Genomic DNA, 21,337 nt, shown 5'->3' on the forward strand with positions numbered 1-21,337 from the left:
GCAACTTTTTTTCTCCTAAATGTAATTAATATATTCCAATGCGAAACAGATATTTTATTCGGATGGCCACAAAAACTTTTTGGCGTGGCATTGGATATGTGGAACTTGTTTTGAGTCATACCAATGTGTTTGCATTATTAAGTCACCACTTCACCCAATAATATGCAAAGGCGATTAACAAATTTTATCAGCTATTGGGCAATGGAAGCAAACACACATAAATGATATTTTATTGATTATTTCAAAAGCCTGTCTTTCTTCTCATCTCACATTTGATGTTTCTTTACACAAACTCACTCCCATCTTGAAAAAAGTCCTAATTTCCACATGGGTAAAGCCAGGGTGTGTGCGTTTATGGTGGTGGATGTTGAATGGCCCCCTTCAACCTATTTACAATATTTTTCTGTATTCTACAGTCAGTAACACAGCATAAGATGAGGTCCAATCCCCCCCCCGGAAGCATCTCTTGCACCTTCAATTTCTGATTGAGGACAATCTAGTGTGCCCCATTCATAAGAGTTGCTGTCTCATGCTTCGAGTCGCTTTTTATGACTTAGTGTGACTAGAGTTGAACTTGCAAAGAACGAATTGCTGCTCATGTGCTTGCTTGAAACAGTGTTCTAGTAAACATGAAAATTGAATAACAAAGTGTAAGTATACTCAAGGGCATCAAATTCAATGGTCTGAAACATGCAACTTTCAAATTGATGCCTGGTACCCTGTCTGCTGGACATACAAATATATGACTTGAAGCGTACTTGGACTGAGATGCCAGTTATTTGCCTTGTGACTTGCGCTGGACTTGCAGAAAATACTTGCCATGTCTTCCGTTCATGGTGCAACTAGCGGGTATCCATCCCCTCCACTTCGGAAATTTTGAAGTGTACACAACCTACATACAAGCCTCAATTCAATTCAATGCCCCCTTTGAAAAACGTACGCACCTCCAGGGTGCCTCCTTCGAAATTTCAAGCTACTGTGAAAAGTTCTGCAACCCACCAAAAAGATTCTGTACCATTTCACAAGAGTTCAGCTGAGACTCGTACTGACCTCCAGTATTAATTACAAAAGACAGATTGAAGAATTACAAACCATGTCAACTTCAGACTTCAAAACTTTATTCCCTTACCTTTCAGTGCTTACTATTAAGTACACAAAGGCAACGATCACTTCAGCACTTGTCACAAAATACCTTAAAAATCATCCCCACGAGATAATTCAAAAATAAATACTCTCATTTCCCCTACATTCCAGGTTGAAATTGGGAAGATTCATCCCAATGGGTGGTGCTCTTGGCAGTTTCAATACATTAGAATCTGAGTTTCAAAAAATATGTACTGATGACATCCAAATTAGACATTCAAATGAGAAGTAACAAATTTCCATTACCACAGTTGGATTTAATTTTTTAAAAGCACCTCGTATTTTAAAAAGGCTCATGCACACGAAGACTGAATGACAAAAATCAAATACTTCTGTAATTCTTTCCATTTAATCCACAAGGTTTGCCAAATTCACAAAACTTGATCACTTAAATGTTTCATTGATAAAAACAATTTAAAAATAAGCATGGCATTAAAATCTGGTTCCTTCAAGAAATTAGCACATGTACGACTTTCAGAATTTTCACAATACACAAATAAATTATCTCATTGCGCAAAACAGAATTTCCCCCACAAAAGGCGAGGAAGCAAAAATACAAGTACTATTTCAGCAAGGTAACTCCCACTTTCAAGTAGTCCAATAATTAACACTATCACAGATTTAAAACAAATATTGTTCAGACATCAACTACACACACTCAGTTTCTAAAACTTCCAATTTACCAAATGTTGTGCCAAAACCTACAGTCTGTGAGAAACATTCCTAAGTGTTTCAAGCAAATGACGTTTGCAGGGGCATAATTAAATTAAGCCAAAGTGCCATTAAATTTCATGTTAAAAGCTTAAAGTGTCACTGCTATATCTGACATCTGGTAGTGTCGCATTTCAAGATGCCAATGCACGGAGTATTTTAAGGCATGATTCTTACTCTATACAGGGAAAACGGATTGGTGGAATGCATGACAGTACTGAGAAAAAATAAGTACCAACAATCTTATGCCTTTGGCTTTGACTTCTAACATTTCAAAACCTACCAAGCAGTTTGGATGCACTGAAGTTGTTTTGTGACGGTGTTCCTAAGAAATACCAAACATTGTGAAAATATGATACATGTAGTATGTAAAGATTTAGTGGGAAAAGGCAATTAATATACTTGGCCATTTTCAGATAATGATGGTAAGATCAAATCCTAGTAAATACTGCAGCATTTGCAAAAAGCTACCAACACTAAACCTTTTCTTTGTCAATCAGATTAAGAATGAATTTAGTCGTCGATTTGTAAAAACAAAAAGTTTCACACAAATTACAAGAGAAAGAGTTTTCTCCCTTGATCCTTCTAAAGCAGTGTTAAAGAGATATGACTAAATGGCAAAATGTAGCATTAGTGTACATTAACCAGCATTCAAAATACCTTAGTGTGGCCATTCCTACTGGTTGAGAGCCAATCATGTGGCTGGTCTTAAAATGCTTGATGGAACACCAGCTGGCTGTGTGCCAACTCATGCAGTGACCACACGCGTGGCAATTTCTGTATAAGGAGATTGTTTATGACTGCCCTCACATACCATAACATGGTTAGAGGGATTATGAAAAACATTAAGTGAATGTTTGAACAAAATTATTGAAAATTTATAATTTTTAAAGCTTGTTTTGACTTTGTTGACTTGAAAGGTACCCTCGCCTTTGATTCAGCCACTATCAGTGTCCATTTTCCTGGTCCAGTCTTGAAAGAATAAGTACACATAGATTTTCTCAGTACAAGACTTTAAACACAGGACAGTTTTTAAATAATGTTAAAATGCCCATTCACGAGAGAATACACAGCACGATCAGGGACTTATCGCTACACAGACTCAATGCATGGATAGGAGAGCGCGGTTTTCAAGCCGTGCCACATCCAATAGGGTTGACACATCGCAAGTGTGCACCGGTCTGCCTCCATTCCAATGAATACGCATAAGTTATTATCATCTGAGAATACGCAAGCCTGCATGGCATTTATGTTGGCAGATCACTTGATATGCCAATGATGCTTCAATGCTGGTCCAATCTCTCATCTGACACCACAGAATGTTTCTCAATCAACATCATATGCAAAACTTGATTTCAGAGGAGACCTCTGGAACAAAAGGCAGACTTAGATTGAAGAACTGAACTGACTTCTTCAGACGTTGTAAACCACTGACAAATGAGCCTCAGAAAGGAATCAGCTCCATGTTGGTCAACCCTGTGATGTCTGGGTACAGTTTTGAGCCCACTGGGCCTGGGGGTACACCTGCATTGGGTTCTTCGCAGACTGGAAAAAGTTGGCCGTTACTGATGGCGGTGCTGGGAGGGGGTTCACAAGTGGGGGGCGATGGGTACTGGCTGACGCTCTCCCTGGACGAAACGTGCTGGGGGACCTCAGCCGAGATGAGGTCCAGGTCGGACGCCCCGTGGCTTGGGGGCCGCGCCTGCCTTCTCGGTGGCAGTCGGAGCAGCAGCTCCTTGTGTAGCGACTTCTCCGAGTACGGCGAGTGCATCAGGCTGCGGACCACTTTCTGCACTTTGCCCAGTGGCGGCGAGGGGATCCGATCGTAGCGCAGGCATGGCAGGGACAGGATCTGCCTCACAAGGGCACTCTGCTCCTCCCCTGCCACACCTGAGATGTCACGGTAGACAACGGGGATGATCTCTCGCTTGTAATTCTTGGCGTTGTCCATGGCAAAGATGACATCCAAGTTGCGGCGGGAGGACAGGTAGTCTGGGCTGAATATTATGACACAACGGCAGCTCGTCTCAAGCATTTGCAGAATGTCTTCATCGGTATCTGATTACCAAAAAAAAAAATCATTTCAAGTAATTCATCCCCTGAGACAAAAAAAAAGAAAAAAAAGCAGAAATCATGTTTAAATAAATGGTTGAATTTCATGTACAACTAAAAATTGTGAAAGCAAAGAATTTAAAAAGCACTTTGGAATCTTTATGTCGTGAAAGCAAGATGAGAACCAATTATGTCCTTTCAACAGCCTTGAAAACTCAGCATGATACACTGTTTTTCAATAACAACGTCACATGCACTTGAGCTACACACCACTTTAAAACAAATGTAAACTTCCTGGGGCAGTGATAAATAAATGGATTATAAATCTTTACGACATGTAACAAGTTCTTACTCGGTCTCAAGTTGTACTCATTTTCCAAAGTGTTCATTTCACTGAAATGAAAAAAAGAAAGCACGTTTCAATCATAGCTACCTCCACCAGGCAAACAGTGGATCTCCCACAGTACTTTGTAGCCAAGTTCCCCCAGGCGTCTGGCTAGGCTGATGGCAAAGCTCTGGTCCTGCTCGGAGCTCCAGTCGTAGGACAGGTAGACATCATAGGACTTGGAGTCTGTGAAAGCCAAAGGAAGTCACCAGCGGGTGAAATGGTTTGAATGGTCACGGTTTGAGTGGATGTTGTCCAATGCTGGGCTAACACGTGTGGACGGCCCCTTGTGGGGCGGGAGATAATTGAAAGGGTGGCATTGAATGGAAAATCGGTGGGTCGGCATGACAGGTCGTAGCCTTGTGTAAGATGTCACCATGTCCATTCAACTTCAGAAGGGTCCAGACTTACGAAGTTGTTAAACAGGATATCATGTAACATTATATTGAAAGTAGGGAACATAAAAACCGTTCTCGTAATTGTTGAATTGCTTGTTAATTTTTTTAAGAGTCAATGTTTGAACAAAAAAGAGCTCTTTTAATTTACATTTTGGGCAGAGGTGTGTCATAAAACACATATGGCCTTGCAATGAGGTCACTCATGCACATCCATGCCCCTCTCAGACCGGTGAGAGACTGGAAGAGGGTCCATTTCCCTTCAGCCTTGGGGAATAGGACCCTCTTCTGGTCACGCACAATATACCACATGATATTTTAGGTGGTCACCTACTTCTGCTAAGCAAAATCTCTTCAGTGCTCAGCAAACTAGATGACCAACACATACTGCATAGTAAATGAAATCAATATGCTAAGCAATTCATTCCCAAGCTCGTTTTCTGGCAGAATGTTGCTTACCCTTTACTCTCTCACACTTTCCAGATTCCTTCAGTTATTCACATTTTGTAATTGCCTATTGCTTTAGAAACAAGTCAGCAACACACTCCGAGGTGTGCCAAGCCAATACTTTGACATGCAAATAGTTTCCTTAAAGTTGCCCCACTAAGAGTCGGTGCTGATTCAATGTGGCATCCTCCAAAATCCTTTGCATGGAAGGCATTAGCATATCTGACTGATAGGTGTAACATCTGATTGACAGGTGTAACTTCACACCTACAGAGTAAGGGTTAAGAATGCATGGAGCGGGATCCCGTCCGACGTCCAAAGGCACACTTTGGCAACCCTGCCACAGCAAAAGCTGAACTCTCATGATGTGCTCCTCGAATGATGAAAGAAACTAGAATTGCTTACCATCCCTTTTGCCGGCAAAGTCTTTCCACTTCAACTTGACATCAGTGTTAACCCGATGCCAGGCCAGCAGGAGAATACCAGTTATCACAACAAGGCAGACTAAAGGGATGGTCAAGTGATGATGCCAGTCCTCTGGAAGCACTTCTGGTTGGTGAGTGGGTGGAGCTGACAAAAAGAATAAGGAGATTCAAAGGTTCCTCTTGAAGACTTGTCACTGTTTGCTATTAAATTCTCCCTAGCCGGACCTAAAAGTGGGCTGAGGCTGGGTTCAAAAGTTCTGGCTGCAGCTAGCAGTGCTTGCACTTGTTTATGGGAGGTGAAGGCAGCCGAGAGCAAGTGGCTTCCATAGTGCATGCGCGGTTGCTAGCCGTAGCCAAGATTGCTGGCCTGCAGACTCAGCCTCGGTATCGGTATTTCACTGAGATGTAGAGTCTGATAGGAAGGGGAATCCCAATCCATAGTTCAAGGCAGTATCTGTGGTCAGTGACACACGAGGCAACGTATAGGCAACTGGTCCCAAAGCAATCGCCGAGAAGAATACGGCAAGAGGTTTAAACATGAGATAGATTTCCTAAGCAATATCTGTCAAATGTTGGGAAAGTGTACTCAGTTCTGCTCAAGGTTTCCTCAGGTAGAATTCGGTTGCCTTATAAGTTGCCCAAGAGAATTGTCTCATGTGAATTGGCCTCCATGATTTTGTTTCCTTCCATACAATCTTTCAAGGGTCATCTAGCATGAACTTGGAAACAGTAGCCATACAATGATCAGCAGATGTGTATTTTCTGCTGAACCAAACAACTGACTTTAGTTAAAGAGGGTTCCCAAACATGAAATGCTTGGAACTTCTGCTGTCTCTTCAAATTAGGAACGCAAAGCTTTTTCTACCTGAAACACACTCTAAACAAGTCAGTTGGGCACAGGTTTACACATGCTTGAGCCTCGACTCAAGGTTATGTTAATTTGAGAACGTACTGATCTAAATAAACGTGGGATTGATAAAATAAAAAATGCTTATTCTTATTTGGAACTGAAGACTCTTTCTGAAAAGCCAGTTTCCATAGAACAGGATTTGTAAGTATTGAGACTTTGCTCGAGACTGGTTGCCAGTGAGCTCCTCAGACTGATCTCCCTTACCATACATCAACTCCACATCTGTGGCTTTTTGCCAACCGCAGTTGTGGACGGACAGCTCGTATGTCCCGAAGGCATTCTCCGAGATGTTCTTGACCTCCAGTTTGAAACCAAAGATGTAGCGACAGTCGGAATAGTTGCACACTGCCCTGAAATTCAGAGAGAGAAAAATGAGTGAAAACAAACTGGGCTAATAGAAAAAAACTTTCAGTAAACTTGGCCATTTTGTTAGGTATTTTTACATTGTTTTAAACAAACCAGGTCTGGAAAAGAAAATTCTCAGTGTTTCGTATCAGTTTTAGTCATTCAAGCACAAGAGAATACTACTCCAGGTGTTCTCCTCGATTCAAGGAAGTGGATAAGCTCTGTAACTCACACAAAAGCAATTATGCTAATTAATTTACAGAAAGCTGTTAAAAAAACTAATTGGTTGAGCACAGAAAATATTTAATCAGCAAAAATGTGCCAATAAGCAAAACATCACTTACAGTGTAACTTGTACCATATCTACATAGTTCTCAGTTAACAGTATTTCCTACGAGCAATATTTCTTACTAAGCAATATTTCCAATGAAACAGCTCTCAGAAATGCTTCACAAGCCTTCGGAGCAGGGGTAACGATGAAACAGCACTGAGCACGCACTACGAACCACAGCATGGCCATCACTTTTGTTCTGTGACTGGTACTGTTACGTGGACAGACATTTCATCGGAAAGACAGCTCACCCATTTTCAACCAGTTTCTCCAGTCGATATTCCGTGACGTTAAATGCAGTGGAACCAGGTATCTCATTCAGCCTCAGGTATCTGTGCAGCAAGTCATCCTCGGCAGCTGACTTGTTGACCTTCAACCAACTCCCAAAGTTGGGGCTTCCGGAAACTGAGGGGCAGTCCAGCGACCCGATGTGGAACTCGCAAGTGAATGTGACAACCCCTCCGATGTTGGCGCTGGCATTCAGGCAGCGCTGGTGGTGGAGATTGATGGGCTCAAACTTGCTTATGCAATCTGGGAGGAAAATGTTGCATGAAAGAAAAACAGGAATCTTGAGCTGAAGGCTACGGGCTACAATTTTGGTACTTTTTCCAAATGCAGTTAAATGCGACTACTCCCTGAATCTGCAAAATCTGCCAGTGTTGGGAAGAACTTTGGTGGCAAGGCTAATTTAAACTGCGAGGAAACCAGAGAATGTCCACAGTGGACAATGCCATTCGAGACGCTTCAAAGGCACCACCAGTCCAACAAATAGGGCAGGTTTCCAGTCTAACCAGGATTCAGCAACAGGACTGCTATGCGGTGGCACGAGAAACAATCTCTGGTGATATCAACCCCTTATTTGGGCACATGAAAACAGGCCGAGTTGGGAAAAAAAGTGTTAAGTCAACAACTGACGTCTCAGGTTTATGGCTATGTGCCAATTAGACGCAGATTGGACATGGGGGGGACAATCCCATACCAAACCCGGGCAATCTATTTAAACAGTGCAGATAGGTGCACCACATAAGTAACTTCAACCCAGGCTGAATACAACAGTCCCACTACAATTCCCAACCAAAGTCCTTAGATGCCATTGATAAACCAATGTTTCTCCAGAACAAAAGTACTGGCATGCCATGATGTGAACCTTTCTGTTATCTGTATGCCACAAAGTATGTCACAGGAGAGAAAAATAAGCTCGGTGAATAAAGGTCACAGCTACACAGAGGACGGGGGGTAATAACTGAAGTACAATGTACTCAGAGAGCCAGCATTGGGACTGAGCGAGTGTGTGCACAGCGTACGTGTACATGGATGAAATTCCACTGCTAATACTCGGCACCCTTTTTTGTGATCATTTTATATTGCAGGGTCGTTGAAGGGGTTTGCAATGTATGGCATGTATGACAAAAACCTGTCACAAACTACTCATGGCTGCAAGGATTCACCCGTTTTAGAGCAAAGAAATGTTTCCTGCGTAAGAAAATCACTTTTTTGTATCAAATGCTACCTTCCATCAACATGCTTAATACTGCTTTGAGTAAACCTAGTCTCTCCTAAAGCAAAGACATTGGTGAAAGGAATGCTCAATGGATTACTTATGTCAGATTTGCTGAGAATGGCCACATACCAGCCAAAATATCATGGAAATTTGGAAGCGCAAAGAACACAAAAGTGTTATTAAGACATCCTCCCCCCACTTGTCCCCTCCCCCCAAAAAAATCGTGATCACACGTCTGAACATACCCCGACATGTGACATACAACGTGAAAGTCCGTCTGATGGAGGTCCTGCCATCTGATGCCTCACAAACGTAAATGCCCCCATCCCCGTAGCTCAGCTCCTTGAACTGCAACTTCTGGTTCCGATCGATAAGTTGGATATTGTCAGTTGTCCGCACAGGCTGGCCACCCTTTGTCCAACTGACGTTGCAAAAGTCGTGCGCCCCGCAGTTGACCTCTGTGCGCTCTTGCTGGTAACCCACAACTTTAAAGTCACCTCCGTCAAAATGTAATCTTCTCTTATCTGTGTATAAAGAATCATTGTCAAACTTTCATTGGTAAAAATGGGGTGGTTTATATAAAGCAGTGCTAAATGGAGGAGTTTTTGTCAACCTTTCTTACTTATTTCACATCACTTCGTAAGCATACACATAGGCACAATGCACACATATTGGACCATCAGCAAGGAGGCCACTAGAGCACCTGCATGCACCCGTTGGGATGGTGAGCAGCCAGAGGAGGGTCCTGTTTATAGGACCCTGTTCCTTCCTGGTCACAGGCTCCAGGGAGGCATAGATGTGCACTAGCGATAGAATTATGCCGAACCACAGGAGTTGTGTAACATCTCTGTCCAAAATGTGCAACAAGAAAGTGATTTTTTAAAGGGTTTTTATACAAGTAAATGAACTGTTTTTATTCAAGGGGCTATTAAAGGAACTCTTTAGTCTCCCTAGATTCAATTTTTTGAGTTGTTTACTGTTCTCATCGTGTGAGGGCGCTGTAACAAGTCACACATTTTGAGTATGGCCATGTCCTGGCACAAGTCAAGCTCATGCTACTGCAAATGGATTGGTGACTGTACATGTAACTGTACTACATTTCAGCCAACCAGGAGAAAGAACCAGCAAGAGATGTGTCTTAAAAATATGCTTACAATACTATTTGTATCAAACCACCAAACCACAATACAAAACACAAACCTTGTTGATGGCAAACATGCTTGTAAAGAACTTACATTTTCATAGCTTTCCAATTGAAAGTGAATGCCTGGTCTCCAACAATACATGTTATTGCAAAATGAAAACTATTCTTGCAGTTTGTACCAAAAAAAAGCGGTTGGTAAGATTTACTCCTTCAGTTCCTTTGAGATTATTGATAACGTTGATAAAGGACACAAGCCAATGTAAGCATGTGAAACTAAATGGGAGTCCAAACATGTCATTTAATGGACTCTGCATGTACCGTGTATCACCGAATATTATTCATCAAAAATACATCCACAGAATGTAGTGTGAATGCACGTACGCTGAATAAAGGGTGGTTGCAACTCTGAGCATGACAAACTCAAATTGCAGACCTCTTCAAAATGGAACCGTCTAAGGAACAACTTGTGCTTCACTCCTCAGCAAAAAGCAAGAACTATAAGACCTCCTGCAACATGTTACATTCAGCCCAATTACATCACTCAACACTCCGCAGACTAAAATAGAGTCTTCTGTCGAGGTGGATGGACTTCATTTGGTTAATTGTTTTGCTTTGACAAGATGATTCCACAAAGCAACTGCATGTAGGCCTGACATTCGAAGACATTTCCCTGAGCAAAGTCTGGAAAGTTTGTGATAACACCATAGAGGTAAATTTCTTTTATAATTGTGGCTTCTGAGAAGTCATTAGAACCCCCTATTTCAACTCCATGTTTTGAACAGTACATGTACGTGCTCTGATCATCATTAGAAGATCGACCAGACATTTCTCTGAGGCACCCTGACATAAATTGATGCCAAACTTTTCCACTCTGTTGGACATCTACTAAAAAATGCACTGTAAGAGCAATTTTCAATCATGGTAGAAGGAACCAAATACTTTGATGACATGATCTGTCAAACACAGCCCATACCAAGGCAGAAATCATATCCATGCACGATTCCATAACATATTAAATTGAATATATTAAAAGCAAGTAATTTCCCTTGATGCGCAATCCATATCCCGGCTTCACGCACCAGTGAACAAGTGTAAATCATCGCATCTCCTGATATCACTTATATCACTAGACAGCCTTTGCTACTAGCATATACACCAATCCACCCTCGTTCATTAATATGCAAGACGGGCCGACTGATCGGTTAAGCTCGATGGTATCTTCTTTCTTCAAGTACTTTAAAGTTCCCCAGCGGAATTGACGAAGAGTTAGAGAGAACTTTTCTCAGACTTGTGCAAGGTACAGGCACATTCAATAGAATAATTTAATGTTCCTTAACAGCAGGAAAATAAAATTGAAATGAAACACTTCATTCTCCCAGCCAGGCCAATCTCTCTGAAACTTGGTAAACTTGGTCTTAAAACCATTCAAGTTTGTGACAGGTTGATTCAATGATCCAACTAGAGACTTTGTTATTGTAGTCATTTACTAGTACTCTCACTTGTGTTGGCTCATGCACAGGTTCACTCTTTCATGTCCTACCTGTTGACTTTTTTGACGGACTGTGAGAAAACGGCATTTTCTGATATTCATGAAAATGATGCCAAAATGGCTTCAAGATTTGAACATGAAAAATTCACTGGGCTCAGCACCAAAAAAAAAACTGTGACGCAAAAATATCCGAGGAAATTCGGACGGCGGAGAGGTAGGTTGTTTCTCCTCCTTAAATTTTCTGTTCATGAAATTGAACAAGTGCAATGCTAGTAGACAAAACACTGCCAAAACTGACACGGTAAAAGTACAGGGGAAGTGTGTTTGAGTACTGTGTTGGGTGGGAATCACCTCTGTATCCCTGGCCTGTACCTGACCTCACACTGTCAAGGGTAAAGAACCCACAAGCCATGCAGCTGGAACACACATCGGGTGGTTTAGAAGACCTGATATAAACTGTTTGACAATGTGGAACTTCCTTTCAATCCAATGAGTCACTCATTCTTAGTATAGGTCATTTAATATTTACTGTACTGTAGGTTTTGGGTCTGTACTTTGCAGAATTCACTTAGATTGAGTGCTGGTCAAAGCACGGAGGTAGAAACAGTTGAAGATCCACCTGTTTGCATTTCTTCCAAACCTTACAGACAGAAAGTTGGATGCCAAATCATCTGCTCCAGGTTGATAGAAACTCCACCTACACTGTACACAAGTGTAAGGCAAATATTCACATATATTATGAATTTAACCTCTTTTTAATGATATTGCTGTTATATTAGCAAGATGGCCTTGGATTCAGCAGCATCAATGCAGCACCCAATACAGCTCCTTGCGCATTATGGCTATGTTCAGACAGTATTCTAACTGAAACAGAGTTAAACTGGTTGCTCACCACAAAAGGTCCGTCGGAACGTCAAAAACAGCTGTTTGCTCAGACAACATTTTTTTAAAAAGTCCAACACAAAGTCGTCAATAACCTTTTTCATCTGGCATTTCTATAATGTAGCATGGTTCACTACCACGCTTGTTTAGCAACAAAAGCATACCACAGAAACATATCACATTATTCTGAGTCAACTGCACCGGCTAAATCGGAACAGGCTTTTAGCTAAAACTGTTCAGACATTATACAAAATTTTAAATTGTTCTAGTTTAGCACTAAACGCACCCTCCAAGGAGGTTTAAATCACCATTTTAGCAGTGAGGTATACATTTAACTAATTTGGCTTAACTTTGAAAGAGTTCAGATATTATTTTAGGAGAAACTTGATACTGAATAGAGTTTACTTAATGTTTTATGCTAAGCTATGAATGGTGCCTGAACAACACGTAGTGTACCCTAGGAACACCACACTCCACTGGAGAAGGAGGCCACATTTCCATTGCCTTATTGTTGTTGACATTTAACACTTTTCCCAGTTTATTATCTTTTCAGTCCTTTCACCAAACAATTACTGTTAATTGGTGATCAAGGACCAACAAAACTGTAGTTTGCTCACCACTATTTTCAAGAACTGAAGCATGAAAGTGTAGTTAGCGTTCTCCGCTTTGCTGTGGTGTTTTTTGGAGATTCAAATTTTGCAGTGGTAACACAAAATGCAAAACCTGATCTAAGTAGTTTTATTACAACTCAAACTCATATTTCTTGAATTAAGACCAACAAAGGCATGAACCACTAGCCTCTCAAGCGTGTTAACACAAGACAAACAGCCTCCTAACTGGGTATTCGAATAAGCCTTTTCATTTCTTTCCTTAGCCAATTTGCGATCCCAACACCTCCAGCATTTTTGGCTTGGAACCTTCCTGAAGCCGTCTAAACTAACCACTCTGTCACTTCCTTGCACTCAAACCTTCTAGGGCCATCAAGTACTGTGTCACATGTAGAGTACAATGCAAATGAAAGTTAACCTCAAAAGGGAAAAGCATTTCACACTTCTTCCTTTCGGGAAAAATGAATATGCATTTCACAAATTGTGAAAAATTTTCCCTCCAGTGGGAAAATGTTTCACACTTTCCTCCCCTCTGTAAAAAAGGAAATTCACAACTTATTTCACGAGAGAGAACTTTTCACATCGTTTTACACCATTTGGAAAAATGTTCACACTTTTGTTCACAAGTGGGAAAATTGTTCGCAAGTGGGAAAGATTTTCACAGGTGAGAAAAATTTTCACAGCTTTTTTTTTCAGAAGTGGGAAATTCGCCTGCGAATGGGAATGTGAATTCTTTTCACAATTCCCCCCCCTCATTTTCCCAGGGTTGAGTTTCAATTGCAATGCACTATAGGCCCTGTGTTAGAGTGGTCCTCAATCCAGCCAAATCCCGTCTCCCATCTCACTCACAGTGCATTTTCATGTTAGACCATGTTGGCTTCCCAGCATCTGTCAAGTGCAGTCTCCTGAGTCTCATGCTGGCTATTTTCAAATTCAGATAACTTGGCTAACAACAGCACCCAGGAATGTTATCGGGCTCCCGGCAGACCTCCCACAAGTTTTGATAGATAAGCACATTGCTGCCCCGTCCAGATCAATCGTGCAGGCATCCAAAGCAAGAAAACAAGCGAGGCAAGAAAGGGATCATCCACGACTGACAGCTTTGCCATTTATTCACAAGATACACGCAAGTCTGTGTGCGTGCACAGAAATATTGCAAGTGTAACTTCTGAGATTGAAAAGACAAACTGTAAAAAAATGCAGGCACACGGAAATGCAAAATATGTCTATTTTTTTTCCGAACAGATCCAGACCTGTAAGACTGAAACCAAGGCAAAACCAACAATTTACCACGATTCGCGTCTCTCCAACACAGCAATTCTAAACAGACATGAATCCTTGGGTCCCTAACATACCACCAGTGTGCCCTTCTCTCCGGAGACCCCATTAAACCACACGTTTACTTAATTTACTACTGACTATTGAATGGGTCAGCCTGTACAATGAACTAAAGCCCTTGTCCTGCTTTCATAATCCCACAGTTCTTTCTCCCTGAAACCACCCTCTTTCCCAGGATGAAGTACTTGACAAACGTCCTTCCTGACAACGAGCCACCGATAATAGGCACGTAACCATACATGTCCTGTGTACCACTACCACACATGTAAGAACCCGTACTTTGCAAGGACAATACAACTTTAACCTTTACACTTTCTGTTCTCTGATAATTCACAGCTATTGTGCCTTGGTCACCTTTCATGTATACCCTTGTGAGTAAGCGTTAGAAATCCACGTCACAGAATTTTTACACTGATATCACAATTCTCATTCGCCCATTCTAATGTCACTTCCAAGCTTCCTTTTTTTGTATTATTTATTTATTTATTTATTTACTTTTCAATTTTACATTAGCAAGGTGGCCTATCAATTAGAGTTGGTATTCCAACAGGTCCCAATACTTCAAGATCATAACTATATGACCAAGTGGACAATCAATAGGTTGAGTGAGCCAGCTGAACCTGCTGAATTGATGTTTACTTTAAAAAGCCACAGAACGAGCATGATGAGGAAGCTCTCATTTCAGAATCCCAGTCTGAAGTGTTACTATTCGTATGGGTGCACTGGTGAGTATACACTTTTTCCCACGTTGGTTTTGGTTTTAGATCAGTTTCTGTTGTTTACTGCAATTTGAATCCACCAGGATATGGCTATTGAAGACATTTCGGCAATGAGCAGGAACTAATCATGTCACCTATTCTCAACATTTCCCCTTGCAACCTCTCCAACGATAATTTCCTTAAACCTTACTCAATGCCAGTACCACATTCGCAGCTGGTGACTCACGGTGAACGGTGACTTGTGTGGTAAACAAAATGTCCAGGAACACAACACAGGCTAGAATAAAGACAAGAATATAATATCAAATCAGTGCTCTAAAATATGTGATTACCGAGCTTTTGGTAACTGAGTAACTGAATCTGCTTGCCCTGAAGAAGGTACTCAGTTACCGAAAGCTCGGCAATCACATATTTCAGAACACTGATTTGATATTATATTCTGGTCATTATTCTGATCACAGTGCTATGCAGCCCTTCCCTATTTCACAGGCTAGAATAAAACTGGACTGAAAAGTTTGCTTACGCACTGACCCAACCATTGGTGCTGTGCACTCAAGCAAAATGCCTGACCATACGACCACCCATCACACCCAGCAACACCACTATTTATCAAAGGTGTGCACGTAACTCACACAAATATGGTTGACAAAAAAGGTATTGATGCAGATGGCACAGTATTAAAGGGATCTAATGATAAACCATAGCATACCAATGTTACTGGTGTTTGGAAGACCAAGATGCCAGATAACTAAAGACATCCTTTTAACATCTGGATACAAAATCAGGGTTGGAATGGAAAGGCAATTAAAATGGATGTTGGAAGAGAGATTTTTTAAAGCACACTACTCACAGTACTGTGGGCAAATGCAGAATACACAACTGCAACCTTGAACATAAATGGACATATGCATCACTGAACAAGCTAAGGCTGTATGTTGCGACGCACCATTGTGTATTTTCTGAAGTAGGAACTTCCGCAAGAAATCACAATCGGTAACATTTCACGGGGTTCGTTGTCCTTGCTTACTGGTCTATAATTTAGTGTAGGTGTTGCCTTGGACTCCTTTGACAGAGTACACAGCACTCCTTTTTTGGGCAAATAAGTCTTTTTACAGGAGGAATCCTTGCTTACAGACTCACTTTTTCCACTGGAAACTGAAAGCAGACCCAAACCTGGAATTTCCCTTAATTTTTTCTAAACTAGAGGAAAAAAAACGTGTCCAAGAAAAATTCTTTATCGAAATACTTCGACCAAAAATATGTGTACATGTGACTTTTTTTTTCCTTCAGCTGACACCCACAGCATGACACATGTGATTACACGGATAAATATCCTCACACCATTCTCTGTTGGGATGGCACACTCTAGATTTTCTAAAAATAGAAAACTGGCCCTCTTCAAAACTGAAAAATCAATTGCAGCTGTCTGCACGGACACGAAACTACTTAACTGAACAACAAGGGTAAAGTACAAGTCAAGTTCAAATGTGCACAGGTATGCGTACCTGTAAGTTCCAGCACCGCATTTGACTCCCCTTTCCTCCAACTTTTTGACTCATGAGTCGAGTTGAAAAAAGGACCAACAAGCAAGTCATGAATAATAGCTCAGTTGCCTGGGAGCCACTGCCCAGTGTCAAAAATCATTTGAATTGTGCTTGAACCAGACAATTTACTCAAGGGAGAATATTCAGCACACCAAAGTACCATACATACATGCTACACTGACTGACACCAGTACACAGACCAAATGGTGTACCAAATAACTGGCTGGATCTGTTACTTACTGAGATAAATACCTACTAACTTATGACATGGAAGACTCCCCTTTGGTTACCAACCCTGTGGGTCACGTCCTTCAAATGGGATACAAAGTCCACAGTTAACCCTGGTCAATAACAGTGCATGTTCAAAACCAAGAAGACTTATCGCAGCAGGGTGAATTAGACAGATTCCTACACTGTACTTAAGCAAGTGAGAACATCAATTTATTAAGTTACACCAGATGTTTGTGAATTTCCAGTACTTTGAAACCATTTCTTTTTTTAACTTCGGAGCATTTCAACCTAACTTCTGTTCAGTTAATTCATTCAAAATGGCCTTGAGACTTTGTTTCAGGTTTCTTCAAAGGTCAATTCTTCTGCTCAAATTTACAAATGGAATTTGCACAACTTAGTGATAAGATTAGTGATTCACATTATGTGAAGTCCATTACCTGTTTGGCTGTGTTGCTGGCAGACGGCAAACCCCCTCACAGGAGGAGTGACCAATACCGTGGCAAGTGCGGTGACAAGTGTGGTAAGAGTGACCAGCCGCCTTATCCGGGTCACAGCCATGGGTTGACACTGACGAGCCTCACAATTCACCGTACAACAAGGGGCTCCTCCCTGCAAGAAGGTCAGATGTGTGACTGTTACAAAATCACAGCACCACTGCATTAAGAAACAGAGTTGGCATGCAGGAATAGTTGCAGAGTAAAGAGAAATATTAATGTCAGTGCGGTACCATTACACTTGCTAGCCTGCTTCAGGCTACCATCGCATAATACCGTGACAGGTGGATACAATTCTCTAACCTCTGATCTCTGCCTCAATGCTCTCCTCTCCTGAGCAGGATACTCCAAATGAGTGATGTGCCACTAATGGTTCCCATAAAACCTTGTTCATATAATGTGAGTGGATGACAGACAACACTCATACGTCTACCAGTCTGAATAACTGGTTCTCCTGTATCCCGATATATTGCTCGATTTGAACACTCCAATAATAATTTAATAGTTTCACTCAGTTTGACGTGAACTCATTATCTCAAAAAGCACTCAAGTTTATGAGAATATTGATTTAACGATCCACTTTGTGAAACTGGCCTAAATGTAACCGAGATCATGATTAACCTGTTCCACTACGTGCGTTGCGGTCAATCGCCAAATGCAATCTAGCCGTGCTGTCAGGTTATGCACAACTGCCTTTGGGAAATCAGCTTTTTACCTGTACCCTATAATTACCGACACTGAAGTTCAACAAAATGCACGCACGCAGTCCTCGCAGCAAATGAATACTGACTAATGCACTTAGGACATGTTTTTATTAATTCCGCTCGAGGAAAACCATCCAAATCCACAAAGAAAAAAAATTAGTCCCGAATTATTTCCTTCTGTTCAAAACAGTTGTAATTCTTCCGTGACACCTATAAATAAACTACTCTTTCAACGGCCGTAAAGACACATTGGGGAAGTAAAACCGGCTCGGGCACGAAACTGCCGTGTAAACTTACAACTACTTCAATGCAAGTTTAAATTGCCTATTAAAATATTACTGCACACGACTTGACACAAGGAAGTTGAGACTTGTCTTACAACTGTACCACATGAATGAGTCAACAACATTTCACTAAACTGTTTTACACTTCACAGTTCTGCTGTTTCAACACATATCCAGAAAAGTCTAACATCTACCACATACGGCAGCATTCTGAAGCAAGTCTTTTCTTTGCAGGGACAAAGTCAAGTCACGAGTCATTTGATCTAAGCACAAGGCAAGTCTCTTTGTTCAAGTGCAAGTCAAGTTGCGTATTATTCTGTCCAGCTGTTATAAGCAAACGGGGCCAGGCGTCAACTTAACTTTCATGTTTTAGAAAGTCCACCAATTAGTCTTCTTGAATAAAACTGAGGTGGAGGAAATCTTCCGTTTTGTTGTTAGTCTGTCTGATTCCTTGCTCTGTTCGTTCACTTTCTTGGTTTTTGTCTGTCTGTAGTGCCGTCACTCTGTCTTTGTCTTTTGTCCATTCGGTTCATTGAATATCTGCTTGTCTCTCTGTTTCCACACCTTCGGCTTCAACTCGTAATTTTTTACTGTTTTACTTGTAAATTTACAGGCAGGTTGAACTTTTTGGTTTATAAGAATGTTTTCTTCCCCAGCCTTGCCTTCTCCACATTTTTATCAATTCATTTCCCAACTACTTATTGTGTGCCCACTTCTTTCTTTATCTATTTGTGAGTCTTACACTACATGTGATTGTATTATTTGTGTTATATATAAGTTTTTTTATGAAGAAATAAATAACTAAATAGTAATTATAATAAAAGTTGCGAGTTTTGGATCACTGAACTTGACTGACATGATTAGTATACCTACGCTTTATTGTTCAATTTCCATGTGTACAATGGTTACACACTTCCATTTATGGCACCTACCCCTTACATGTACATGTATGCACTGTGTATCCCTTTCGTCTCCACAAACACCATGAAGTATAAACAAAATGATGTTCCTATTTTTCTTGCAAACTGAACCCATCAAATGCTATTGCTGTTTTGTGATGTTTAAATTAATTTTACAAATGAAGATAATGTTTTAGGCATATTTAAATACAACGTATCATGATGCGTGTCAGCTCAACCCACAGGCATGACAGATTCATTAACCAGACAGTGTCTTTGATAAGAATGCACCATTTCCTGCTGGCTTCCAAGTTCCATACCCCAAATCCTCCCCCCTTTTGGCTCTAAATGGGCCTTAAATCGGTCAAGGAATAAAAGTAGATTTAGGCAAATTTAGGATAAAGACACACATCTGACTAAGACTCTTGATAGTAAGTAAGCCAGTAAGTTGTGTGTTTGGTATGAATGCTATACATGTAAAAGGACATCACGTCAACTTTTCCCTGCAGATACTGTACATGTATCAACCATCAGAGAGCCAGATCATCTGCTACAATACAAAGTCAAATTTAGCAGGGAAAATGCGAGGCCTTCTCTTTGAAAAACACTTTTCAGCCCAGCCTCACAAGGTTTGTGCGCAGGGTGTCAAGTGATGTCCAGATGTGGAACTCTTTACGTGTGAGCACCCTAACATTGTCTCAAACCACTTTTTTCCCGACTAATTTAAACAATCTGTTAGATATATTTCCCGATGCCTTATACTAGGTGTTATTATGCAATAGTAACATCTATTTCCTATTCCTGGCAGCAGGAACATTGTTTCCTGCACCACACAACAATATTCAAGAGGTGACAGTCGCTACAACATAATAACAAATCGTCAAAATGGTGCAATACTCCTTGTCTTTACAAAATCCTGCCACAACTCCTCGTCCAATGGACTGCGCACATGTACCGCATTCCAGCAGTTAGGCCTACATCATACCTGTGCGTATGCTGTCTTACTCTTCGTAATGACGATCAGTCACCATCATCCCCCCCCACATCGAAAACAACTTACCTTTCATGCCGATTGTTGTTCACAACCAACTTTACATGCTTATGGGACATTTCCAGCAATTCGCGGTCCATAAAGCTACGAATGTCTAATCCAAATTTCAAGTACCCGGTGCAGTTTTCTAGCCAATTCTTCGCCTTCCAAAGTACACATAGTATCACATCTTACGCAGAATTGGGGCACGGTACGCTACTTCCTGGACGGAACACTCCATTTTATTATTAGGTAGTGCCGGAAGTGTCACGCACAAATAAAATCTTCACCAGTTGGCTGCAGTAAGTCATTATTGAGCTATATTTTATACTCATCAATTGTTCTTGATTGTAATGGTAAAATGTTCTTATTCCCTCTGATGCACTGGTCAAGTGGTCGGGATCAGTGAAGTTCTAATCTAATTGCGAACACCTCCTATTGTGTCAATGTTTAAGTCCAACATTTCGTCACGACCATGTACAGGATAGGAGCAGACTTCTACAAAACCCACTGCTGTGCTTTCAATGGATGAGGGAAAAGCGCCCTCCAATAAAATAATTTCGCGCATTAATATCTGTTTTGTTTTGCACATAAACCCACTATGGTTGTTCCTTTCAGTTGTTTATTTTTGGGTATTTTTAATACCTGTGGAAGCAAGAAAAACAAGTGCGACATGCACGCAAGATAAGGAATCGATTGATTTCTTTATACGTTACTAGTTATTGGAAGGTCAGGCCACAACGGGACCAACCTGTGTGCGTCGCGAGGGCGGTGAACAAGTTTCGCTGATTAGACACAGACTCATTGCGCTAAATCGGAGCGCGGAACTGTCTGACATACTGTCAGCTCCATGATCAGAGCGAGCACTAGTCCAGTCCTCAAGGACAGAGTATGTAATAACGTAAGAGAGACCAGATTTTACAACTCTTAATTTCATACGACACTTTGTTTTGTAATCAAGAGTATCAAAATTGAGAACGGGGCTCAAACTCAAACGGAAACATAAGTGAAATAATAGAGGATTCCGATTAAAAGCTGCCTGGTTTCATTCTGTCACAAGACAAAGTAATCTCGACAGAGCGAAAAAAGACGCAAAGCCTACTCGCGTCATCAATGTTCCTTTCTGATTCCACCACTTCCACGGCGCAGAAAAGCCTGACCAGACAGAAACAGGCTCGTATGAATGACGTGCGTGACGTCAGCCCCAGCATCACAATGAAATCCCGGAATTAATCATCAGAGAACTCCGTAACAACGAAAACGAGATTTAGATTTCACGATTAAAAAAATTTCACCTGGCACACAATAATAACCACAACACCAACT

General features: G+C 41.1%; 1 protein-coding gene across 2 annotated transcripts; it reads right to left on the reverse strand.

Annotated features, from left to right (window-relative positions):
- Positions 1–1,096: 1,096 nt before the first annotated feature.
- LOC110977870 (interleukin-1 receptor accessory protein-like 1-B) lies at positions 1,097–20,207 on the reverse strand. 2 transcript variants are annotated; one of them, XM_022232382.2, is made up of 8 exons: positions 20,042–20,207; positions 17,038–17,209; positions 8,891–9,169; positions 7,396–7,675; positions 6,673–6,818; positions 5,539–5,703; positions 4,340–4,477; positions 1,097–3,912 (listed from the first exon to the last, which is right to left on the reverse strand). In XM_022232382.2, the coding sequence occupies exons 2-8, from the start codon at positions 17,156–17,158 to the stop codon at positions 3,299–3,301; spliced, it is 1,743 nt and encodes a 580-aa protein (XP_022088074.2). In that variant the 5' UTR covers positions 17,159–17,209; positions 20,042–20,207; the 3' UTR covers positions 1,097–3,298. The 2 variants fall into 2 exon arrangements, with proteins under 2 accessions (XP_022088074.2, XP_022088075.2); XM_022232383.2 differs by lacking the exon at positions 20,042–20,207 and adding an exon at positions 19,967–20,013.
- Between the last annotated feature and the right edge of the window lie 1,130 nt (positions 20,208–21,337).

Source organism: Acanthaster planci, linkage group LG14 (genome assembly GCF_054643075.1).
Source record: "Acanthaster planci isolate LZ-2023a linkage group LG14, COTS_SCS, whole genome shotgun sequence".
NCBI classification, from domain to species: Eukaryota; Metazoa; Echinodermata; class Asteroidea; order Valvatida; family Acanthasteridae; genus Acanthaster; species Acanthaster planci.